This window comes from Trypanosoma melophagium, assembly GCF_022059095.1.
Source record: "Trypanosoma melophagium isolate St. Kilda chromosome Unknown ctg2segment0, whole genome shotgun sequence".
Taxonomy (NCBI): domain Eukaryota; phylum Euglenozoa; class Kinetoplastea; order Trypanosomatida; family Trypanosomatidae; genus Trypanosoma; species Trypanosoma melophagium.
The window spans coordinates 947,501-972,663 of NW_027125149.1; the positions used below are offsets into that span (position 1 = coordinate 947,501).

The window sequence follows — 25,163 nt, forward strand, 5'->3', positions numbered from 1 at the left end:
TAATATTAAAAATAACAATAAAACGCAGTTTTCTGTGAATATATTTCGCTTGAGTTCTTTCGTTCCATACACACAAAACAAAAAAAGAAAAACACGCAATAAATAAATAAATAAAATAAAATAGAGGGCAAACAGTTAAAGAAAGCAAAAGAAGAAAGTACAAAAGAATTAAAGAAAAGAAAAGAGAAAATAAAAAAGATCTTCACCAACCTCTTCTATTCGCATTCTTTTAATAAATAAACACAAACATTCATCTCGTTCTTTTCTTTAATTCTGTCAATCTATCTATTTCTATTATTTTTATTTTTTCACTTTTCTTCTTCTTGCACTCCTCTTATATTTGTTTGATTTCTCTCCATTGTCCCCTCAATTTATTTATTTATATTTATTTATTTAATTTCCACCCCCGTTTTGTATTCGATTTCTATTTCACTCTCTTCACTACAGGAATTAACAGACGACATTTTTATTTTATTTTTTCTTCTCTGTAGATTGAAGCAAAAAAAAAAAAAAAAACAAAGAAGATAAATAAATAAACACAGCAACCAAAACAATAAAGAACAACAACAGGAATAAAAATAGTAATAAAACAAACAAACAAACAACAAGAAAAATAATAGTGGTAATATTAAAGAAAAAAAAACAGTAAAAACAAATAAGACTCCGTAGCCTAAAAAGGGAAGAAAGCGATGTTAATAACTTAAATAATTATCACTAAAAAACAAAAGAGAGTAAAAGTTTTAAAAATGTAAAATAAACGAAAATTATTAAATAGAAGATTAAAAAAAAAACATTGGTACCATTCAGGAACACCAGTTACAAGAATACTTATTTCCAAATCTTCTATCTCTCTCTCTCTCTCTCTCTCTATATATATATATATATATATATATATATATATATATATATATTTATTTATTTATTTATATATACATATTTATTTATTTATTTATTTATATCCATCCGCAATTTTTATTTTCTTTGCTTCTCTCATCTTTTTCTCCTTGTTTGTATGCTTCTGCAAAGAGAAACAAATATGCCCCTTTTCTTTTTTTTTGCTTATTGCGATTCGTTTCTCTTTTCCTCTTATTCAAACTATTATTATTACCACTACTATTGTTGTCGTTGTTGTTTATTCTCTTCTTGCCTGTGTTGTCTGAACCCCTTCTCTTATTTTCTTTTTTAGCCCTTCATTCTACGTTTCCACATTTCTCTCGTATTTTCTTCACTTTCCATTTCATCTCATCTCCTCTCTCTGTACTTTACTGTGTAGATATGATCAGATATAACTTTTTCTTTTTAGTGCCTCTTTCTATCCACTATAATGAGAAAACGAAATTCTCATCACAGTTATTCACTCATTCACTCAATTAGTTCATTTATAAAGAATGGTGTCAATAAACTTCATAAATACGTATGTATAAATATACACATATGTGAAATCTAAAGGTAAATTAAATAAAATATATATATATATAAGAAGCTACATATATAAACGCTCTTGGATGTACATATGTACATATCTTATATAAAGAAAAATGTAAGAGGTATTATTATAAACAATATTATTATTCCAAGGAAATATATATGGAAATAAGAAATAAAGCGCAAAAAAAAAAAAAAAATACAATTCCTCTCGTCCAATCATGTTAGAGTACACAGTTGTAAACCGAGAAAATACATGTATTCTTTTTTTCTTTTGCATTCAATTATTTCCATTTGGTTTTGTTTTAAATTTCTTCCACACAGTCTTCTATTTCTTTACTTTTCTAGTACGAAGAAGGGGAAGTGAGTGAGTAAATAACGTAGTGATATAGAACGGCTGTGTACACGAACTGTTTTCTTTTCATTCCTTTTTTTGTTTCATTATTATTTGTGATTCGTTACTGCAAGGAATGAGAACGAAAACAAAACGAAAAAAAAATAACAGTTTCTGATGATAATTGACATAACAAATGAGGGAAAAGAGACGAAATGAAAAGTCAAAAGAAAATGGGAGTAGAAAAATAAAAGATAAAAAACAAAAATTAGTGTGGGAGATAAGAAAAGAAAATAACACAGACATATATATATATATATATATATATATATATATATATATATATATATATACATATGCATAGAACCAAAAACAAACAAATAAAGAGGTGTTCCTGTGGGATTTGCAAACCCTCATTGTACAAGTCGCATCGAAAAAAAAAAAAATAGAAAAAGAACAAAAGGAAAAAGAAAGTTACTGTTGAATCTCTTTCCAATTTTCTACTTCTTTTTCATCTTTCTCAACCTTCCATTCATTCATTCCTTTCCATTTGTCGTAAACCTCTTTTCTCTTTTCTACCAGCGGAGAATAAAAGGAGGTTTGCCATAACGTTCCTCTTGTTCCTGTTCTTCCCGCAGACGAAGTTCCAACGCCTCCGCTGGAAATCGCCGCTGCGCCTTCCGCAGTTCCTCCACCGCCGTTAACACTTCTCTGTATTCGCATTCATCGGCATTCTCGCGGGAATTATACCGCAGGAGAAGTGAACACCACTCTAAATCCTCCTTCTGCCAAATGGGACCCACGCGTTCTTTTCTTCTCCTGTTCATACCCCTATTAATATTGTTGATATTACTAATATTATTATTAATATTGTTGTTGTTTCTAGTCCATAGTGGTATTACTGGGGATGGCGTAATGACTGGGTTCATCATCATCGCAGTAGTGCTGTTATCACCACGTCCCTGTTGTTCTTGTTCTTTTTGTTGGAGTCCTCTGCTGAGAGCGGTAGTAAACACATTTTTCTCTGGTGTATAAAAGGGTGTTTTCACACCACCATAAACAAGACTTCCTTGATGTTGCTGATGGGAAAACTGATTATATCTCTCACTCGCCTTTTCATTTTCCTCTTCATTATCATCATGATTAACATTTTGGGAAGCGATATCCCGTTGGTAAATCAATTCTCCTTCGGCAGTAACACCAATAACATCATCATCATTGAGATAGGACTGTGTATCATCTTTTTCTTCCTCTGTTTTATTCACACTAACACCAACATCCACAGAAATAGACGTCATCGCGGAGACACCACGAGTTCCAATACTGTTAATATCAGTACTATTTCTGTATTCTTGCGTTAATGTAAAACGAGGATCAGGACTAGTTCCTGAAATCTGAAACCTATCCGTCGTCATTGTATTTTCTACCATTTGCCTTTCCTGTTGATGGGCCTCATTTTGTTGACGAGAATTCTTCCGCTTTACTGTAGGAAAATAACTAATAGCTAAAGGGCAATCACTCACCGTATATGACTCAGGTACCACAATTTGTGCCATATCATTATCTTCCTCTGAGTCCAGTAAGGTTGGGGAGTCCTGCAAAGACAGGGTAGAATTCCTTTTCTGTCTAGAGTAGAATGACGGTGATGCACCCATTGGTGTAGAAAAGTCTGAAGACATCAAATCATCATCATATCCAACGGAAAGACTATTCTTTGGTGACATGGCTGGACACGGTGTTTGTGTTAAAGGTGATTCTGGCCGTGATATATCCATAAGTGTTCCTCTATTCATGCTACTGCTACTACTACGGGCTAATGCAGCATGCAGTCGTAATATGGCTGGATCCTCCTGCTGTCTACGTGAGAGAAGTGCAATAGGCGGCGGTGTTGAATGTCTAACAGCCGATTCCCCTGCACGTGTGGAGGAAATGGCTAAGAACGGCAGTGGCGGCACTGAAAATGTGTGAGAACCGTCCACCTCACTATTATCATCATTGCGGCTTCTACGCTGTTGAATGACTGCATTAGGCATGTGCGGTTGTTGAAGGGCGACTGGGTCCAATGTATTCATAGCGGTATTCATTTGTACTTTATCTCTCTCTGATTTTTTTTTTTTTTGGGGGGGGGATGGAGATTTTGTCTGTGATTACAGAGATAAATAATGAAACTAATACCGCAAACTACAAATATAAAAATAATATATATTATAACACCACACACGTCTTAATTCTCTTGAGTCCCAGATAATTCTTTTTTTTTGCTTTTCTACTTCTGAAGAACTTAACAATTCTCCTTACAGAGTGTACGAGATGCGAGTGTTAAGGTAAAGGAAGGAAGGTGAACCTAGAGCGAAAAATTCTAAGAATATTCGTGTTTTGTCTTTAAAGACTTCGTTCTGAGTGTCCAAATATATAATATGTAGTCCTACCTTCTCTTTCTTTCTTTTGGATCACTCTCTGAATTCTTCTTTTTTTCTTCCCGTTCTACTTCAAAGGAATTGTTTTTTTTTTATTATTATTTCTAATATTCCTTTCTCTTTCCTTCGGAGTTTTTTTTTCTGTTTATGCGGGATTGTTTCTAATTACCACTACCTCTGTCGCTCACTCTTGCTCTCTCTCTAAATATATATATATATATATATATATATACCTTGATTTTGTTGTTGCTCTCTTGTTGGTTCGAATGCAAATAAATATATATTTATTCTTTCAGGTGTTTCTTTTTTTTCTTTGCCTTCACTACTGTCCTTGCCTCTTAACCACTCTGGAATACGTGTTGAGTGCCTAACAAATAATAAGAGAGAGAGAGTCAGAGAGAAAAAGAGAAAATGAATAAGGAATAATGTGAAACTGTAGAAAATAAGAAACAGTGACAAAATAGGCTCAATAGAAAAGGAAATAGATAAACTTAACAGAATTATATAGATAATGTATCCATGGATACACTTCCACACTTTGCATAAAGTCAGCTACACAGATGAATTACTTGTCTCTCAACTATGTGTTCGCTTCCTTCTTTCATAGCAATAACATAAACCAATATTTCACGATTGCACCTGTACATATATATTAAATAAATAAATGAAAAAATATATATATATATATACAGAGAGAGAGAGAGAGAGAAAAAAAAGGGGGAAAAGACGTAAAAGAAGGAAATCCACTCTTCTACTTTCTCTCACATGTATTCATAATAGGGTGAGAGGAATACTTAGACACAATCATCATCAAGCACGAACAACGCAGCTAAAGTGTAAATCTGAGAATTAAAAAGAAAAACATAAAAGACCAAATCAATACTACTTAGAAAAAAAGGAAAAATAAACTCAAATAGAAGACAAAGCGCAAAAAGAAAAAGAAAAGGAAAAAGCAAAATAAAACAAACGAAACCAAGACTAAAAAAGAATATATACAACTCATACGATGGATATTTATGCTTCTCTTTTTTTCCCCACCACCAGTAGCTCTACAGTTTTCACCTCAAATGCAAACGTTCCTGTAGAACCACTTCCAGTCATGGATGTCGCATCGGACGACCATGAAGAAGTCGAAGAGGCTGATATTTCCCACTGTGTTAACGGAGGCGATGAAAACGTTGGACACGCCGTGGTGGATCCATGCGTGACGGAGTTATTGAGAAAAATGCTGCAGCCACCGCCCCCACCAATGGCAAGTGTGTGAACGCCGCAGTTAATAAATTGTTGATTCGCTCCAGTGGAGCGGAATGTGCGGAGTTGCGGTTTCTCCGCTGCGGACGGCAGCAGTAGTTGAAAGACAAAAGTCTCACCACTGCCGTAAAAGCGGTGGGATCCCAGGTGAAGAGGATGTGATAAACACGCCCCAATCACAAGTGTATCTTCTTTTCCTTCTTTTTCTTCTTTTTTTGCTACAGTTGAGGACGGCAGAACCGCAGAACGCATCAATTCGAACACCAACAACATTGGGGCCTGCCGCCGTTTGGAGTACATCTCCCGCTCACTGCAACCCACCAGTGTGGCGTAACTACAACCGTGAAAACGAGTGCTGTAGACAAGCCGCCAAGGTGTGAACTGCCAGACCGCCGGCAATTCCTCGTGCAATAACCGACGGGCGGCGGAGGGGAGTACACTGATGCCACACTCCGCCGCACCCTCTTCCATTTGTTTACGTGTGAGTTCTTCAATAAGCCGCCGTGTTGCTAACAGCGCCTCAGCGGAGCCTTCCGTAAAGGCGGAGTAGTCAAACTCAACGGCAGGAGTGTATGCCGCAGACACCGCCTCCCACGAATCTCCTCCACTAACATCAAGAATACCATCCTCATTGGTTATATCAGGGATGGATTCATCTGGGTTATATAAGGAGTCATGAGGGAAATCTTCCTTTTGATAAGGTGGTGAGATGGTATTATTTATTTCATCATTCTCCAACGTCTTCTCACTGTTTTGTTCTCCAGTAGACAAACGTGATTGTAGCAATTCAGTAGAGTATACACCTTCCTGCACCAACTTACACAAACTATTTGTACATTTACGACTAGTATTTAATTCTCTTTGTTCATGCCATATCCCTAACCAAGATGGCTCTGAACGGCGATCTAACTCGGACCGCAGGCTTCCAATGGCATTATTAAGTTTATCAACAACAAACCGCAATAAATCATTTTCACCTTCAGAATTATTATTATTATTATTATTATTATTATTATTATTATTATTGCCGCTTTCATTATTGTCATCAATACAATTACCCCATTTCTTCCCATTCATATTATTTGGAGGGATAAGTGTCTGAAAGTCACTGTAACGACAAGCAATAACAAGTAAACGTAACGCCAGTTCCTCAGATACACTATAGAAGCAATCATCTCTTATTATTTCCCCTAATAATAATGCCAAACCCTCACCACGAAGTGAGGGAAATTGAAGCATACCACGTAAACCTTTTTCAGTACCATTTTTTTTTATACAAAATCGCAATGGGAGCAAAGAAATTATTTTTTGATGCGGCTGTTGCTTATGGTTGTTGTTGGTATGGCATTTAGTATCATCTGCAGAAAATAAACTTCTAGATCTAACTGAGTTCGTTGGAAAACTACTCTGTGATGTCCCCATACCTCCCAAAAGATGAGAAACAGCACTTTTTACACGACCTGCAAAAGACGGTGGGTATTCCACTTCACCTTCTTTATTCGTTGAAGAGAGAGAGCTTTGAAACATCTCACTACTACGAAATCCAGATGCAAATGTGTGTGCCATACCAATTACCTGTCGTATAATCCAAGTAGAATTGTTAAATTCATCCCTATCATCATGACAATTATTATCTCCTGTTTTCTCACCGCCTCCGTATCTCATGTCATCCAATAATGGAGAAATCTCCCCATCCACATCATCAAGTCCTTTTACTTTTCCATAGGTGATAAAAGAAATGAGTTCACTACATACCTGATATACCGCTACATCTGCTGTTAACGGTGATGATGACGACGTTAAAAGTGATTTCTCCATTAACTGAATAGCTCTATTTGAAAGGAAATGTTCGACAAGTAAGAGAACTACATTAAGTATGTCAGCTGATGCATCCACGTGAACGTGTTTCTCAGATATAGTATTATCTTTATCTTTCTTCTCTTCCTTTTCATCCCTTTGTATTCGATTTCGTTGCCAATTAAGCGCACTATTTAAAGTAAGTAAGATATATAATAAATCTTCTTTTGTTTTACAATAAAGGATAGTAGCACTAAGATCACGAAGACATGTAATTCGATAAAGTAACTCTTGAATTCGTTTGGGTTTCCGATGTGTAGTATGCATCTCTTCACTTCTTGATACACTCTCCGTCTCTGTGATATCACCACTCTTCTTCCTCTCTTGAGAGTCTGTGTGAGAAATTTCTTTATTGCAGTGCTCAACCACGTACCACCACGCTAATTGACCAGGAGCTTCATAAGTATCCTTTTGTTTATCACTGAGATCTTTGCTTTCTTCTTCTTTTTTCCCCTCCTCTTCTTTTTCTTCAAGTTCCGCAAATTCTTTAAGGCGTTGGACATCTACGGCATTAAGTAAATGATAGACCTCTCGAACGCTACCCTTACGCCACAAACAAAATGAAATATCCCACATCAAAATAAGAAACAATAAAGACATACTATATGAAGGTTTGTGAATACCACTTTCTGGTAGAATTTCCTTCTCTACATTAGAAATTACCAAAGTCAACCAAAATATTCGTGGATCTTTTCCTCTCTTCATTGTTTCCCCTTTCCTTTGCCGCTCTACTGAAAACTCTTCAAGGGCTTGGGTTTTGTCATGTAGAAGAAAAGCAGTTTCAAGTAACTCCTCTAGTGTGTGACACTTTTCATTATATAATTTTAATACTAATAAAAATTCATTGGCCGCTACAAAATATTGTCTAGCAGCAGCAGCAGAAAAAGCTTCCTTTAGTGATGAATACATCAACTGAAGATCCGAGTGTTTTTCACTTTTTAAGTGTGAACCCTTCAGACTAATACTACTGTTATTAGCCTTGGAAATTGACAAATCTTCTTTATCCGTCATAAACATATTCTCACCACCAGAAAGAAAAAATAGAGAACGGAATACACCATTCCATTGAGATCCCTTTGTCTGTTTTTCTTCAGTTTCCATGAGAGAAATATCGTCTTCTCCACGTGCAGAAAGAAGCGCAACTTGCTGTAGCCAAAGAACATGATCAAGAAGTTTCGTTTCTCGTTCCCGAATTTTTCTAGCAAACACAATAGCATTTTCTGCAAGTTGTGTAACAACGTCTGCCTCTTCTGCTGAAACATCTCTTGATGCAATACCACGAATTCTCGTAAGAACTTCCTGTTTAATATTTTGCATACGTACCGCAGTCATATTTGCACACACGAGTTCATATAAAACATGAAACCCACATTCTGTCACATCTACATTGCAGGCAGTGAGTGCCTCCAGCAGATCCTTTTCACTCACCTCGAGTGCATGCCAACGTGAGAGCATTGTGCTGCACTCCGCGTGAGACTCCAGTGCGGCTGTGGCTGCACGCATACTAGACTGACACTCCAAGATGCAAATCTCAAGTTGTGTCATTTCCTGCAAAGAACTATCGGGGTCCTGCGGTGGAAAGAGAGATGAAGACAAAGGTGTTCTACTTGGAGTAGCCATCAAGAGCACCGTAGCAGTAGTAACAGAAAAGGAGGCAGAGAGAGGGAAGTGATGGAAGAGACTGGTGTGAAATAATAAATAAAAACTACTCTGGGTGTCCTTTTGGCGGGTCGTGAGAATAATATAATAGATAAGAAAAAAAATGGAAAGAAAAAAAAAAGAATACAGATAGAGGGAGTAATAGTAATAATGGAAGCCAATGAGAGGGGATGGGGAATCCGGCAAAACAAATAAAAGGCCAAAAAAGAGAAAGAAAAACAGTCCTAATATCAACAAATAATTTAAAAAAAACATGAAAGCATAGCCTCCACAAAGCAGGGACCCACTCGAGCACGTCTTTCATAAATGCGTGCTTAGTCGAAGAGACCAAAGCCCATATCGTCATCCTCCTCCTCTTCCTTCTCAGCCTTAGCAGCAGCGGGGGCAGCAGCCGCACCACCAGCAGCCACAGGGGCAGCCGCACCAGGCGCCGCAGCACCGGGCTGAGGAGCCGCAGACATGGCAGCGCTCAGAAGAGTCTCCATCGGCTTCTTCTCAAGGAAGCGGGCGAAGAGAATGGGCAGTGTGTTGCGCACTGTCATACCAGCGGCCCTGCACGCGGCCTCAATGTTGTCTGAGGTAACGGGGACACCAGCGTCGCTCAGAAGAAGGCAGGCATAAGTGCACGCCAGTGTGTCGTTCGTGTCGATCTTGTCGCTCATGGCTCTTTTCCGTGAAGTGGGAACGCGACTGTGGAACCTACAACAAGAAAAATAAAGAGGTAAAGTGTAGAAAAAGAAGAAAGAAAAAACATAGGAATAGTGTCTCAATGAAAAAAGAGAAAAAAAAAACACAGCACATTATGGAAAACAACAAGAAAAAGGGAATCATCCAAAAACAGATACTAATAGTAATCATAACAATAATACTATCGTCAAAAATACAAATGAAGTTTTGAAAAAAGAAACATTGGTATCCTCAAGTCAGTCGTCAGAAATCTCCACGCGTGCTTAGTCGAAGAGACCAAAGCCCATATCGTCATCCTCCTCCTCTTCCTTCTCAGCCTTAGCAGCAGCGGGGGCAGCAGCCGCACCACCAGCAGCCACAGGGGCAGCCGCACCAGGCGCCGCAGCACCGGGCTGAGGAGCCGCAGACATGGCAGCGCTCAGAAGAGTCTCCATCGGCTTCTTCTCAAGGAAGCGGGCGAAGAGAATGGGCAGTGTGTTGCGCACTGTCATACCAGCGGCCCTGCACGCGGCCTCAATGTTGTCTGAGGTAACGGGGACACCAGCGTCGCTCAGAAGAAGGCAGGCATAAGTGCACGCCAGTGTGTCGTTCGTGTCGATCTTGTCGCTCATGACTATGTACAGTAAACCTTTTACAATACAAAGAAAACACGTATAAATAAATAAATAAATAAATATATATATATATATATATATTATGAAAGAGAATGGGAGAGAGAGAGACGGATTCCAAACGACCAGTTATGCGAAGAAAAATACCACTATATACATATATATATCTCATCGCTTTACGCCTGGGAGGTTAGAAAAACCTCTCACAAACACAGGAATACAGTCATTTAATTACTTACCACGCAGAAGACCTTATCTTCAACGTCTCTGTAGAGCTTGTAAAGAGTATAAAAGAAAAAGGAAATAAACAAAATAAGCAGAAAACGCAAGAAAAGTTCTGTAAAACTAAGAAAAAAATATAACTGTGTTGAAAATAATCACTAATAACAAACAAAATTATTGACTCTCTCTTTCTGAATATTTATTGAAGGGGTGAGTATAAGCAAAGAATAAGGAAGAGTACAGTAGAAGAGTTCTCAGCTGAAATAAAAATAAAAATAATAGGTCACTAGCATCAGTAATGCTCTAACCATTAGTATAAAACTTTTGGTCATGGTACACCAACGAGTTTATTTTCTGTGTTATTATATTGTGTATTACCCTCCCCCCCCCCCCTAAAAAAAAAAAGATAACAAAATCAAAAAAGAAAAGGACCTAAAATCCACTGGAGTCCCCCGTATGAAAAGAATCTTATCTGTGCCTCTCTATGTCTTGCATAAGTGTTTTTTTTTTATATTTCTGCGTAGCTGTACTTATATCTGTATTTCTCTGCGCTACTTGGAGAGTCCGCTACTGCTACGATTGCGTATCGTTGTTGTTGCTGGTGGTGGTGGTGGTTGTAGAAGACTCAGTTACGTCATCCCCGCTGGAATCGCTGCATTCAGCATGCCACTCCCAAACATTCTCTGGATTTCCAAACAAGCGATAAGCAAAGAAAGGTGACACTGCAAATCGCCGTCCACTGGAACTGCTTTGTGAGTTAAGATACACATTTTCTTTCTTTTCTTCGATTTCCTTCTCCAGTTCCTCTTCGTCACGGCGACGCTTAGTACCAGCGACAACATCAACAGAACCGCCACCAAAAGCATCAGGAGTTAAGCATCCCTCACATCCCCCAAATACGTCCATTTCGAGTACCCGAAGCACACGACGGAGTTCTCGAATGTTGTGACGCAGTGTTCGGAGTTCTCGGGACGAAAAAAGATCATCACAACAAATAATTTTACTAGTATTAGTAGAATTACTTGTAGTAGTAGTAGTAGTAGTAGTAGTAGTATTGGTAGTAGTGGTATTAGTAGTGGTATTAGTAGTAGCATTACGAGTTGTTGGAATCTGCTGCTTTGGTGCCATAGCGGTCTCCATCGCAGCAGTACCTGAATGAAATGATCCAATGGAGCGTCGACTACGTGATGTATTCGAAGTACATTCATCGTCTCCTGCAAAAACACGGCCCATCCTTTCACCATAGCGAAGTTGTCGCCATGGATTAATTCGTGAAGGATTCGCATGATTACCAGCAGAGCGTCTCATTCCACATTGCTCACGCAGAATTCGTATCAATGCAGAGACAAGCGAAAAGTACTTGTGACAACAAACCCCCAATAAAACGGTATTATCTTCTTCCTGCTTTTCACCTTGTTGTACTCCCTGCCATTGTTGCTGGGATATGGCAAGGTGAAGAAGAGAACCGAAATAGTTTTGTGCCAGTAAACATGAGTAACCTTCTGGTCGAAAGGTAAGCCAAGAAATAAAAAGAAGAAAGCAACGCATCAAGGCGTATGTCACTCGTGGCTGAAATGAATTCAATTCTTCATCATGATACTGTTGCTCTAGTGGTACATGACGAATTTGGACAATTTCCTTAAAAGCACGATCAAGGACCCCCGTAACTTCACGGTCCATCAGAATCCCAGTAAACAAAGAAGGTCCAGCTAGTAGAAAATATGCCACTTCCAATGTTTCTTTTTCATCCAGCACCCATTGCATATCAATCGCAGTAGGTTTTGGGTAAAGAAGCGTAAAACACTGTAACAATCGAAGAGCTCCAAATCCTCGTGATGCAGAAACAACAGTGGTACAACAAGAACCATTGTAATTACTGCCTTCACCTCTCTCTTTTTCTCTCCACCAATCCCACCATGATGTTGGCCTTTGTGTCAATAACACAACGGCTTGTCTGCGATCAGGTGATTTCCACAATGAAGAGGAATTCAAGCAACAACAAGAGGAGGAATTAGAAGAGAAACAACATGTGCAAGAATTCCTCACTGAATTTACACTCTGTACCTCAAGAATCGGCTGTAATGCAGCAAGTATAGTGGATTCAAGACCTCTCAGGAGTGAAGGGAATAATGCTCGTGCAATATCAAGAGAGATATGAAATGCAATACATACAGCAGAAGGCCATGAAGGATTCCGTTGCCGCTCCCTACTATACATATTTATCTCTTCATCACCATTGTAGGGTTCAAGAGGCATATACCGTTGAAGCCATCGTCGTATTTGTTCTTCTTGCATGTTAGAGAATATACCATTATCACCCAATAAACAACGTTGGGCTACTCTTATTTCATCCACATTCTCTTCTTCTCGAATCCGTTGTTGCTGCATATGTCCCAGCTGGGCCAGAATATTGAGAGCTACAATACAGAGACCTTCAAGTCTTGAAATTGCACTTACCTCCTCTTCTGTTTGTCGATGCATTATTGGAGATTCAATAGATGATGCTTGAGGAAAAATATGGTATCGCAGCTTTGTAGTGTACAAGAAGGCTACAAGCCATGATGGTGGAGGAATGGATATCGGTATCTCTCCTTTATGCCAACGTAAGAGTTTATTCTCCGTATCTGACGGTAGTCGAAGACCAAGGACAAAATTCTGAGGTAGATTTATAGCATAGACTGGTGTTTCTACATTTATACATCTTTTACCATAAGTATTACTTGTAATATTATCAGTAATAGTGTGATTAATATTTTGAGTAACAATTTTTTCCGTTGCAATCCCTTCTTTTCCCATCAAGGGTGTAGAGAAGAGACTACTGTTCCTGTTTATATTATGGGAAGAATGTGCTGCTTCATCATCACACATAGATGTTTCTTCGCACATCATTAGAATTTTATTACATCCTGACCAAGCGGCACCTTTATCAGATAAAGCTCCACATTCTTCTTCTTCTTCGTCTTCATAGTATTTCTGTATTTTTCCTCTTGCGACGGTGCCACCACTTTTTGGAGATATTTTCGTTACTGGTGCTAATGATGATGATAATGTAGAGAAAGGAGTAGCCAATGGAATGTGAATAACATGTCTCTCTTCACCTTTTAAGCAGGTACCATCGCAAAGTCTTAAACAAACATCACAGCCTACTGCCACACTGCCAATATTCTTTTCTTTACTTTGAAACATCTGTGATTTCTTTCGAAATGTTTGGCATTTTACCTTTTCATCCCCATAATGATTAGCACCAACAGTGCCGATAGGCGCAGAAGCAGTGGCAGAGGAGGAACACTCATCTGCAAAGAAGTCCATATCAGGATACACCTGAGTTATCTGATGATCTTCTTTTTCTCTTTCCGTTCCATTTTCCCTATTTTCCTCAGATTGCCACGCTTGTTGTTCTAGTGCTGGTGTCGAAACCACCACCACACGAGGATTACGAGAAAAAAGCAGTTGCGGCATATCTTTCTTCTGTGTTTTCTTTTCGTCTTTCACCTTCTTTGCTAACAGATTCTATACTATATATACACCTTATGATTTTCTACTAAGATCAGTAACAAAAAAAATAAAGATAGAATAACACAATCCCCTACCACCACCATCATTATCAACGAAAAAATCCAATCAAGAACAAAAAAGGCATACTTTTTTGAGTTTTTTCTTCTTCTTCTTCTTCTTCTTCTTCTTCTTCGATCGATCAGCGCAACAGTTAAAGCGTATGCATAAGTGGTTTTTCAGATTGGAAGTAAAATTCTGTTTATAAAAGAAAATTATATGCAAGATGCAAAACAGAGGTCCTATACTCAACTAGAAGACCAGATGCGCTTACTACTACGAATACCTAGAAATAGAGTATGGGTGTCCAATGCATTATTATATTATTACCAATATTATATATTACACAGACACACACGTGTGTGAGTACACACACCGCCTTATATTTAGAGTAAGTTTATATTACTATTATCTCTGTAAAGAAAAATTATTTTTTTTTTGCCGTCAACGCCATTCATTTTATCTGTTTTATTGCTGGTTATCAGCCATCAAAGATGTGAAATAGTTCTTCTCTAATACCCCTCTCAGGAAGTAACTAAGGGAAAAATACAAAAACACAATATATATATATATATATATATATATATATATATATACAAAAGAGACTTTTACAAGAACCTTGATATACGTTAAAACTCACTTTCTTTTTCTTTGCCTTTATGGTTCCTCCACCCACTTGGGTTGGTAGAACCCCACAGCCCTTCCAGTATTATTAAGACCTACAGTTGTGTCCACAATAGGAAGCATTACTAGGTCTGATTTTCTTTCCCTCAAAAAAGAAAAAAAAGAAGTCAACCATCATTGTTTGACGTATCGCAGCTCTGTTTAATTCCCTTTCTTCCTCTTCTCATCTTCACTTATCTCTCCCGTTCCCCTCACTCTTCCCTCTCTTTCCTCCGCTTCCTCCTCCTATTCCTCTTCTTGTTCCTGCAACCCTCGGGCATCATCCCGCCCCCGCATGAGCAACTCATACTCCTGCCGGCGCCTGAACGGAAATACGGCGAGGATGGCGAGTCCACCGATAAAACACACAACAGTGGAGCCAAGAAAGACATTCAGCGCATCACCCTGCGAGGGGGAATTGCCAAGCACCTCGCCAAAGACAATAGTGAGAATGAGATTGGTGAGACACGCAGACCATGTGAGTACAGGCGCGCTCGTAGACTCCGCCATTGGGAAGGTGAGTTCAATAACAAATTCAAACATAAGTGGCATCATGAAGTTTTGACACAATCCCGCCACTCCACCCCACAACAAAAAGGTTACAACTACGTAATACGTATGATCCTCATGAACTGATGGACCAAACGCAAGACAAAGTGTCAGAATAGACATATTAACAGTTAATATCATAGCAATACAAAGAAGTACTGTTTTATATTGACGTTTACGTTCAACTAAGGGCATAATGAAAGGTGCCACAATAGTTCCAATAAAAAGATTCATAAATCCAATCCAACCACTTTCTACTTCAGTCACACCAAATGGACTTAAACATTGTGGTAACACTGTGGCAACAGCCCAAATAAGACCAAGTTCTGCTGCACTGGCAATCATAAGAAAACCAAATGAAGGATTTGAATGCAACATACGAAGGACATCCACTATAGTAGAGAAAATATTAACAGGATGAACCTCTGGCTCTTCGCTTTCATTTCGAGTTTCGGTTTCCCTTGCTTCAGTTTCTCTTATATTACCTGTTTCTTCCTCATGGTTTGAAGCGTTTTCAGTTCCACGATGATGAATCATACCACGGAGAGCCTGAATTCGTCTCTCTTCTTCTTCTTGTTGTCGTGCTGCCGCGTAGCTTACCATATAGCGTGGACGTGCTGGAATAAGAAAAATTGCAAGAACAAATATGCCTCCACAAAGACCGAATTGAAACCAAAAAAGATTTCCAAAATGACGTTTTTCCTGTTTTTCTGGGGTGACAAAAAAAGTAGGAAATAATACACCGACAGCACAACCAAAATTTAGGGCACTACTAAGTATTGTATTAGCAATCATACGTTCACTTTCTGGAAACCATCTATTAGCTATAAGAGGCGGGGTAGCAATGGTGAGAATTTCTGTAATAGAGTTAAAAACCTGTGCAATAAAGAGTAAAATCATATTGGGCCATAAATAAAGGGCGATAATCTTAAGAGTTGCACCAATAGCGTTTGTAAGTCCAGCGACAAGAATTCCAACTCTTAATCCGGTTATTTCATACAGTTTACAACTCAGAAACACAGCAGCAACATACGCAATAACATACGTTGTAGTAAGATAATTTACCTGTCTCGCAGTCATACTAAAGTACACACGTACCTCTTCTACAATTGCAGAAAAAGTAATCCATTGCATGGCATTTGATATAGAAATAATACAAAATACAATTCCAACAGCAAATCGCATTGGATCTCCGCGAAGAAGCGGTGTTTCCTCAGCATTGTTACAATCATTCCTATGATCAGCAGATATTATTGGTGGCAAAGTAGAGACATCAACAGGCTTTAATGATGTATTATCAAAAACCGTAGGTTCTACATCGGCTTGAAATTGCGTCCCTTCCCGCGATTCCATTGTAATATACGTATATACAAAAACCACACTTACTCGCTCACCCACATCCACAGTGAGAGTCACAAGGGTGAAAAAACTAAAAACAAAAAATCAACTTTATAATATGTATACTACCAAATAAAAAAGAAAAAAAAAACATATACATGTATAAACGTATATATGGGTCAAAGGAAAGCAAAAAAAAGTTGCAGTCACAACAAAAATAATGTTTAAGAAACAATGAAAGGGGAGGTGTGAATAACAAAAGACAGCAAAACCAGTTCTACCTGGATATCACATAAAAAAAATATCACTAATAAAAGAAAACAAATAGGAAAAATAGATGCGTGAGCAACGTCATTCCATACCTTCCATCGGTAAACGCTTTCAAGAATACGAAAAAATAAAAGAAATCCAAGAGGAAAAAAATCACAATAACAAAAAAAAAAAAACAAAAACACCAACTACACGACATGAAATCAACACCCATTCATCAAGATCACCCTGTGAGGAAGTAGATATCAGAGGTGTTACCCAAATCAATGAGATATCATGTTGCAGAGTTTCATAACGACAATCGTAGCTAAAAACAACAGAAACAATCAAAACGACACCCTTTCCCCCCAAAGATAATAAGGGACAGTGATAGGGATAATACACATGAAAAAAAAAAAACAATTTGAGTCGTATACACACAACCCACCCTTCTATCCCCTGCCTTCTCTTACCCTCGTTTTTGTTTGTCTCTTTACCCTAATTCAGCAATCAAGACACACTCCCATACTTTTCTCCATTTACGGCGTGCATGGATTCCCTTGGTTCCTTCCCCCACATCGTGCACGAGGACAAGTCACCACCCGGTGGCAGTGCTACCATCGCTGAATCAAAAATAGTAATTATAAAGAAAGATAGAAAAAAGGAAGTATTCTATATTGCTCGTGAAAATAAAATAGAAGAGGAGGCATTAAAAGAAGAAGAAAAAACCCACCGAATCCGCTTCCAAAGGAATAAATTTAGTCACTATCGCTCCTGTTAAACCCTTTTCTTTCCCTTTCCATTGTTTCTTTGACTTGCCCACCCTGATGGAGAACTAAAACCATAACAACAACAACAAAAAAAAAAAAACAAAGAAAAAAAGACATCTGAGTGTAGCAATGCTACCCTCATACGGGGATAGATGGCTCTTTGCGTTGTGCCCTTGACATCTGCCGCTCCCTCCACAGTTTCACCAGATCCACTTTCCCAACAGGCAGCACCTCACACTCGAACACATTCACAACCTCGGCCAGTGCCAGGTACACGGCAGAGCTCCCGCAGACGATGCCCTCGTAGCCGGCCACCTTCAGCGTAGTGGGTGAGGCCGCCAAGTGGCCCACGGCGAGCAGCAGAAAGAGAATCACAAGTGTGCCAAAGACGGTCATGAGTCCCACATTGGTGCACAGGGTGCAGAAGAACATGACCAGTGTAAAAATACCCCACATCAGCAGATAAGCACCAACGTAGTGAGACTCGGTTGGGGAAACAGCCCATCCTGGAGTGGTAGTATTGTTATTCAGCATCCACAGACACACCAGTGGAACCCAAAAGGAGCCATAGGAGGTAAACGCAACGAATGCAAACGTGTTACCATGCGTAAACTCCAGCAGACCAGCAACGAATTGTGCAATTCCACCGTAGCAAATCTCCATTCTAACCTTAACTGTGGCCAACGGAAATATACCTGCATTGTGCAGATTCAAAAGAATTGTTGTGAGACCAAATCCGAGTAAACCAAGAGGAGCTGGATTGGCCATTTTTGATAGTCCCGGTTTTCGCAGTGCATCTTTTTCCAAACGGACCAACAACCGATCACCAGCCACGTCAAGAGAGGAGGACAGCTGACTGGTTAGACCATTCTTTACTCCTATCTCACTCATTTCTTGGCTAGGAGCAGTTATGCTCTCATTTGGTACCATCATTCTCTCATCGCTGTTCATTGTTTCTTTTCTGAACGTTATTCACTTTGGGTATCTCTCCTTTAGAAAATAAATAAAAACAGTGATTTTTATTAGCAAAAACAGAAAACGAACAACTTTAGAAAATAGAACAGAATGCAAAAAGGGAAGCACAAGGCGCAAACCATCTCAACAAAATGAAACCCAGATATCTGTATCAAAGAGAAAATCTAGGGCAATTGAAAATTCGAGTTTTCCTGATTTCAAATAAAAAATTCCTTTTTTGTTCTTCAAATTAATTGAAAGGACAAACAGGAAAATAAATCTTTGATTTTCTTTTTTTCTTCTCGTAACCCTACATAAGTCGCAAAAACATTATCTATCAATAGTTTAGATTTGTTTCTGTGTCGGTATTAGCCTTTTGCATGTCGTAAAACCAAACAGTACTCTCTCAATCGATCATATTTTTCTGAAGCTTAAGGAGAGTTAGTGGCAGTTAAGGTATTTCCATCCCTTTTTTTTTCTTTTTTTCACGCCACTTGTCCGTTATTGCTATAGCTGATTTCCACTGCGTACAGTGCACCTTTTGCCAACATGGAACGGGTGCCACATTATTCTCTGCACTAATCAGTAGTAGCCTCATTTTTTCCACTTAAAATATAAAGAAAATAAAGATCATTTTTTTTTTTTTGAAATCACCAACATCATTATCAAACACCATTATAATTACCGTCCAAAAACCTAATAATAATCATTGTAAGTATTATTTAAATTATTCTAATTTCATTTTTCTTTCCATTTTTTGCTGTCTTCTTCCATGTCTTGAGAACCTTGATCCACCAGGATAGAAAGAAGAGTTTACCACTCTTAACATTGTTTCTTCACGTTTAGTGTTAAATTTAGAATTAACAGAAAAACCGTGACGACACTCGTTTTCACTTCTTCCATTGGCATCCCATACAGACATATATCATACATTTCTTCTGCGTGTTGTTTTTCTTTTTTTCCACTGCAGCCGATGTGAATGAAACAGCCCAGTAGATGGTTGAAATAAGAGTGAAAGTGGGTCTTAAAAATGAAAATCGCGGATAATACATAAAAAAAAAAAAAAGAGAGAGATGACAGAATCCAGTTTCTAATGTCGTAAGGTTACTTATCTTCTTACTACCCACCTTCTTTTTTTTTCAAATCAATGCTTCAAGATTTTTGTGGCCATTAAATGGCAATCCGTTTTTATTTATTTATCTCTATGTTTCTGAAAGTATGAATACATAAATAATTACAGTTCCTGTTTTTTTTTTCTTACTTAGTTCCGTTTTACATGAAAGAGTGGGAGGACGGGATACCCAAGGTTGTCCTCCAGGATCTCAGAAAAGGCGATATATAGTGCTCCAAGAGCGCAAAAAATGCCCTCCCAGCCCGCTACCTTCAGTATTGTTGAATTCTTTGTAAAGTTCCCAGCTGCCAGAAGAAAATACAAAATGGCCAAGGTAGAGAAGACCAGTTGCATCATGCGATTGAGCTTAAAGAATGTTATGACTCCCAGACAGCACGTGAACAATCCCCAGAGAAGCAGATAAAATCCAAGAAACGTCTGTGTGGGGATTGAGACATGCGGGTGATCATCCCCTTGCGGAAGAAGCCACACCGCGACGAGTGAAAGCCAAAAGGCACCGTAAGCCATAAAGGCGAGGCAGCCGAAGGTATTGCCTTGGAAGTAATCGAGAAGGCCGACGAGCATCTGGAGAAAGCCGCCGAGAGTGAGGCCCACCGCCGGCACAACACTGTTCAACTCGTACAGACCGACGTTGTGCAAGTTAAGGAGAACGGTGGTCATACTAAAGCTAACGAGGCCCAGGGGACCAACATTCACCGGCGCTGGTTTCTTCTTGGCAATCACAACCTCGTTGTCTTCAAGTAAAGCACGCAAGACTTCCTGCAACATCGCGGTCTTGTCGGCATTACCACTCGTGAGGGCACCAGTAAGCTTTCCAGATTCACTCTGTTCACTGGACTTCACATCAGGCAACAAAATTTTGACATTATCACCATGTGGTTCATTATGTGTATTCTGAAACATTAGTTGTGTATGTAGGTAGGTATGCTTGTTCGAAAAATAGAGAATTTGTGGCTTCTTTACTCTGTATAAACAAAGTTATGAGAAAGAATAATATAAAGAAAAACAATTCACAATGTCATGAAGGCGACAAGTGTCCATTTCGTTTTTCGAAGGAAGAGTTCCTTTCCTGTTTTCATTACATTTATTCCTCTTGTTCATATTTTTTAAGAGTTTTCAGAGAAAAAAAAGAGGGATAGGACCTGTATCATTGATTGGGTTCTTTTTCTTCTTATACGCGAATACGGAAGAACATAAAAAAAAAAACAATATAGAGGTGTGACATACTAAAAAAGGGAAAAAAGAAAATAGAAAATGTGATGATACTACGATCAGCATTCCTTGCCTTTCTTTTCATTACCATGTACCTCAATTTTTGATGTTCTTTTTTTTGTGTCTGTATTTCCTCGGTTTGTGCATTCTTTTTGACTTCTTTCGACATTCCTGTCATTAGAACAGAGAAATATCAACTACATCGTTTATATACAAACGCCAGAAATAGTTTAAAACAAAACAATTCCTATCCCTCTCCCTTTAGCGCGTTTTATATACAATGGTGTTGTTTTTAATTCATTTATTTCCTTTTTTTTATTTTAATGAAAAAAAGGTTGGTATTATGAAATGGAATACTTTTCCCTTTCATTGTTCCCAAGTAATCCAAACTTATCCTATTAATTTTTTTTTCCTGCAGTATTTTACATAAGATTAGAAACGCCGCATTTTTTTTTTTACTTGTATTTTGTTTTCACTGAACTATTTACTCTTTTTCCATAACGTGATACGACCACGGTTATGCTGCAGTAATGGAAGAAACTCACCTTTGTAACTCTCATTCACTGTCAATGCAAGACCAGAGTAAATTGCCGTCAGCCCGCAAAACATACCTTCGAACCCAGCCACTCGCTTTAAGGTCTGACTGCCTGACCAGAAGGAGATACACTGTAAGGTGAAGTTGAGAGCTGCTGTAAATATTACAAGAACAATTACAAGAGGCTGCTGAAGAGCGGAGGCACACATAACAAAGGTGAACACTGCCCACATCAAGAAGAAGGCACCCGAGAAAACTGTGTCTGCTCCAACCAAATACTCATCCGGCGTCTGCTCTGTCTGTCGTGGCAGCACCCACATACACGCTGTTGCCAACCAAAAGGCACCAAAAGTAGTCGTGAGAGTACACCCAAACGTATTACCGCGAATAAACTCCATAATACCTACTAAAACTTGAGTACCACCACCATAACACAACACCATTCCAGCTGTTGTGGTGTTTATAGGGCACAAATCCGCGATACTTATATTGAAAAGAAGTGTTGTCATACCAAAAGCAAGGAGTCCGAGTGCAGCGGGATCTGCAAGCTTGTTACGAAAATCATCCGCAGAGGTACACCCACAAACCTGGGCAACGTTTCCAGTAGGCTCATTCACAGGCAGAGTCTGTGTGCAATCGCCTGGACCACTTTCCAATGAAACATCTCTTATGGCATAACCATTATGCTGGTGGGTAATATGAATTTCCGGGTTGCTTCCTTTGTTTTCCATTTATGCCACTCCTTTACAGCCACAGGGTAATTAAATACAAGAAACCCAGAAAAATGTACACCCCCCTTCCTTTTTTTTTTTTGCTCAGATAAAATAAGAAGCCTAGGGAATAAAAAAAGAGTAAAAAAAAAAAATTACGCGGTTGTAAAAGATCAAGAGAATTGAACACACACACACACAAAGAAAAAGAGATAGTGTACTTAGATTAAGAGGGCAATGAGTAGCTGTGGATATTTTTTCTGTTTGTTTCCCAGAAAGAAAAAAAAGACCAGAAAAAGGAAAACGAACTAATCACAAAGCAGACAAAGCAAATGACAAATTCCATATGATTTTTTTTATTTTTCAAATCGTCACTAATGGGAACCAAAGCTAATTAAAATTTAGGCACCCCCCCCCCCCCTTTTTTTTTTTTTTGGTTTATGTTTACGCAATATTTCAACATCCTTTAAAGTAATATACACTGTCTCCCCCGTCACTGGACAGCTAATATACTACATTTTGTTTCCTTGTTCAAATCAAGACGATAACTACCTCTTCAGGCCGTCTACAAGCAAAACAAAGAGAGGACCACAGCAATAAATAAGAGAGTGCAAAGGAAAAAGAAAAACAAAGGGTCTCTCCCTCTCTGCAAGGACTCACATCTATCAATGACGGATATGTAGTTCGTATGTTATGTCTCAACACCCAGTTGGGCTAGATTCGCCTCGTGCAACTCTCGGAAACAGTGTGGGTAAACAGCAAGAAGACTCAATCCTCCAAGCAAGATGAGTCCAATGGAAATACACCACGAGATAAAAGCCTCCCGTATCGAAGGTCGCAATCCCAAAAATAAAACTAAATACTTGAGTGAAGATAAAACTCGCTGCGTTGCCGCTCCATATTGTTACAGCGGCGGTAATGGACTGCGATACAGGAAATGTTAACTCCAGTCCAAACTCAAACACCAGCGGGAGCATAACACTCTGTAGTACTCCCCCAACACCACCCCAACCAATAAAAAAAATTAATGCAACCGCTAGATTTTCGCCTTCTTCCTTTCCTGACCTATGTGAGAATGATACAGCATACATAAGCAAAAGCAACATTATCGACATGCTCAAGAGAAGTAAAGTCATACAACCAATCAAAGCACCTTTATAATTGTTTCGACTACCTATTATTAACGGAGCAAGCACCGGCGCTGTGAAACCACCAATTGCAAGGTTAACAAATCCAATCCAATCAGCTGTACTTTCTGAAACACCTAAAGGTAACAAAATTTGAGGAATCACTGTAGGTAGTGACCAGATAAGTCCCAACTGAAGAAAACTTGAAAGAGTCAATAGTGCAAAGCTACTACTTTCCCGTACCACACGGAAAGAATCTTGGACAATACCAAGTACATTTATCCTTGGAAAATTTAATTCCGCTTCCCGTATACGTCCCAGTTTGGCCTCAAGAGTTAAAATAATTTCTTCAAGATCATTTTCTGAGTTATAACCTCTGGACTCCCGAGTATTACTATTGCTGGAAGATTCTGCTACAGTCACAGACACAGCGGTAACGAGAGAACGTCGCACCCTTTCTTCTTCGTTAATACCTTCGTTAAAGCTATCATCAGTGTCATCCTCGTCAGTTAATGACATGTAAATTTCTCTGCTAACGCAAACATAAGAAGGTGAAGGAAGAACACTAGTCAAGTTATTGGTAGTACCCTCCCACCCATTACATGGTAAAGACAGGTTTTCCCGTAGATGTTTATATCTAGCATGAGAAGGTGATATAACACCAGTTTCATTACTTACAGTAGGTGAAGATAAATTTGAAGGTAGTGTTGTTCTCTCTCTTTCATTTCTAGGCCAATTTTTCTGCTGGGCTCGTCGTTTCCGAAGATCCTTTTCAATTGTTCTACGATGAAAATAGAGACGATTAAGATGATCCCTCTGCTGGTCATTTTGAATAGCTTCTGAAGCTGTCATACTCGCAGCACACTTTGGTCTTATAGGAAATAAAAATAGTATCATACAGAGAGCCACAATAGCAATGACAAATTGTGTCCAAAAGAATGGTTCAAACTCTCTATAGAGTATCTTCATGTATTCGTTATCATCTTCATCGCTATTTGCGTGTCCAGATACGAAGAAAGTTGGTAAAACAACACCTAATGCAACTCCAACATTTTGAGCAGCAGTCATTGTAGCGTTGGCTGCCGTACGATACTTGTCATTGAACCACAGATTGGCTATGGTTGGTGGATAAGCAACAATAAATACTTGTGCGAGGGCATTAATAGACTGTGAAGAAAAAGAGCAGAGGTAATCGTGGATAAACATAAAATGCAATAATCTTTATAGCTGCTCCGATGAAATTTAATAATGCGGCAAGACTACGAGAAATTTTTAGTCCAACAGATTCCATAGCCTTACAACTCATTACCACTGCTAAGGCGTAAACTATGAGGTAAATAGAAGCCAAATAATTTATTTCTGTTGCTGTGGTATGAAAAAATAATTCCACTTCCCTAGGCATTGGACTAAACGTTACCCATTGCATTGAATTACTTATATCGAGAATCGAGTAGGAGAGTGCTACAAGAAACCTATGTGGGTCACTACCAATAAGAGGACTATCATAGGATGTTAATAGCAATTCCTTAAGCGTCGATTTACGAGGTTCCCCGTTATCACTGTTTTGGTGATGTCCTTCTGGTTGTGGAACTGCAGTCCTTCGGGATATGAAGGGCGTGCATTCAACTGAACTTTTCGACGGAGAACCAAAATTGCAGGAACTTTGTATGGGGTTGATTGAACATAAACTATCGTTTTCCGACACCATATGACTCGTCAAAGCGGACTCGCTGGGGACTATGTGTCCGCGTTGTCGAGCGGTGAAAAGGACGTTTGGAGGTGATGAGGTTAAGGACTCACCACTGCCATAATCAGACGACAAGTATTCTTCGAGGCTCATGCAAAGAAACCGTATATATATATATATATATATATATATATATATTATATCAGAGATGAGAGCCTCCTT

The 25,163-nt window shown here is 38.7% G+C and overlaps 11 protein-coding genes across 11 annotated transcripts; all 11 read right to left on the reverse strand.

Moving 5' to 3' along the window:
• Positions 1-2,334: 2,334 nt before the first annotated feature.
• LSM04_006811 (uncharacterized protein) lies at positions 2,335-3,831 on the reverse strand (the record flags this gene model as incomplete). Its single annotated transcript, XM_067336427.1, has 1 exon — positions 2,335-3,831. The coding sequence occupies one exon, from the start codon at positions 3,829-3,831 to the stop codon at positions 2,335-2,337; it is 1,497 nt and encodes a 498-aa protein (XP_067192656.1).
• Positions 3,832-5,190: 1,359 nt separating this feature from the next.
• On the reverse strand, positions 5,191-8,904 carry LSM04_008671 (TLDc domain; the record flags this gene model as incomplete). The annotated part of the gene is made up of 1 exon (XM_067336428.1): positions 5,191-8,904. One exon carries the CDS (start codon positions 8,902-8,904, stop codon positions 5,191-5,193), a length of 3,714 nt encoding a protein of 1,237 aa, XP_067192757.1.
• A 353-nt stretch (positions 8,905-9,257) lies between these two features.
• LSM04_006775 (uncharacterized protein) lies at positions 9,258-9,605 on the reverse strand (the record flags this gene model as incomplete). Its single annotated transcript, XM_067336429.1, has 1 exon — positions 9,258-9,605. The coding sequence occupies one exon, from the start codon at positions 9,603-9,605 to the stop codon at positions 9,258-9,260; it is 348 nt and encodes a 115-aa protein (XP_067192651.1).
• Positions 9,606-9,893: 288 nt separating this feature from the next.
• LSM04_005927 (uncharacterized protein) lies at positions 9,894-10,241 on the reverse strand (the record flags this gene model as incomplete). The annotated part of the gene is made up of 1 exon (XM_067336430.1): positions 9,894-10,241. The coding sequence occupies one exon, from the start codon at positions 10,239-10,241 to the stop codon at positions 9,894-9,896; it is 348 nt and encodes a 115-aa protein (XP_067192600.1).
• Positions 10,242-11,036: 795 nt separating this feature from the next.
• Positions 11,037-13,922, reverse strand: LSM04_004741 (uncharacterized protein; the record flags this gene model as incomplete). The annotated part of the gene is made up of 1 exon (XM_067336431.1): positions 11,037-13,922. One exon carries the CDS (start codon positions 13,920-13,922, stop codon positions 11,037-11,039), a length of 2,886 nt encoding a protein of 961 aa, XP_067192546.1.
• Positions 13,923-14,924: 1,002 nt separating this feature from the next.
• On the reverse strand, positions 14,925-16,580 carry LSM04_007014 (Major facilitator superfamily; the record flags this gene model as incomplete). Its single annotated transcript, XM_067336432.1, has 1 exon — positions 14,925-16,580. One exon carries the CDS (start codon positions 16,578-16,580, stop codon positions 14,925-14,927), a length of 1,656 nt encoding a protein of 551 aa, XP_067192672.1.
• Positions 16,581-17,722: 1,142 nt separating this feature from the next.
• On the reverse strand, positions 17,723-18,535 carry LSM04_009289 (Acetate transporter GPR1/FUN34/SatP family; the record flags this gene model as incomplete). The annotated part of the gene is made up of 1 exon (XM_067336436.1): positions 17,723-18,535. The coding sequence occupies one exon, from the start codon at positions 18,533-18,535 to the stop codon at positions 17,723-17,725; it is 813 nt and encodes a 270-aa protein (XP_067192791.1).
• A 1,264-nt stretch (positions 18,536-19,799) lies between these two features.
• Positions 19,800-20,573, reverse strand: LSM04_007882 (Acetate transporter GPR1/FUN34/SatP family; the record flags this gene model as incomplete). Its single annotated transcript, XM_067336437.1, has 1 exon — positions 19,800-20,573. One exon carries the CDS (start codon positions 20,571-20,573, stop codon positions 19,800-19,802), a length of 774 nt encoding a protein of 257 aa, XP_067192714.1.
• A 789-nt stretch (positions 20,574-21,362) lies between these two features.
• On the reverse strand, positions 21,363-22,148 carry LSM04_007657 (Acetate transporter GPR1/FUN34/SatP family; the record flags this gene model as incomplete). The annotated part of the gene is made up of 1 exon (XM_067336438.1): positions 21,363-22,148. The coding sequence occupies one exon, from the start codon at positions 22,146-22,148 to the stop codon at positions 21,363-21,365; it is 786 nt and encodes a 261-aa protein (XP_067192700.1).
• Positions 22,149-22,818: 670 nt separating this feature from the next.
• On the reverse strand, positions 22,819-24,322 carry LSM04_002605 (uncharacterized protein; the record flags this gene model as incomplete). Its single annotated transcript, XM_067336439.1, has 2 exons — positions 22,819-23,010; positions 23,060-24,322. 2 exons carry the CDS (start codon positions 24,320-24,322, stop codon positions 22,819-22,821), a joined length of 1,455 nt encoding a protein of 484 aa, XP_067192430.1.
• Positions 24,323-24,413: 91 nt separating this feature from the next.
• Positions 24,414-25,094, reverse strand: LSM04_005622 (uncharacterized protein; the record flags this gene model as incomplete). Its single annotated transcript, XM_067336440.1, has 1 exon — positions 24,414-25,094. One exon carries the CDS (start codon positions 25,092-25,094, stop codon positions 24,414-24,416), a length of 681 nt encoding a protein of 226 aa, XP_067192585.1.
• Between the last annotated feature and the right edge of the window lie 69 nt (positions 25,095-25,163).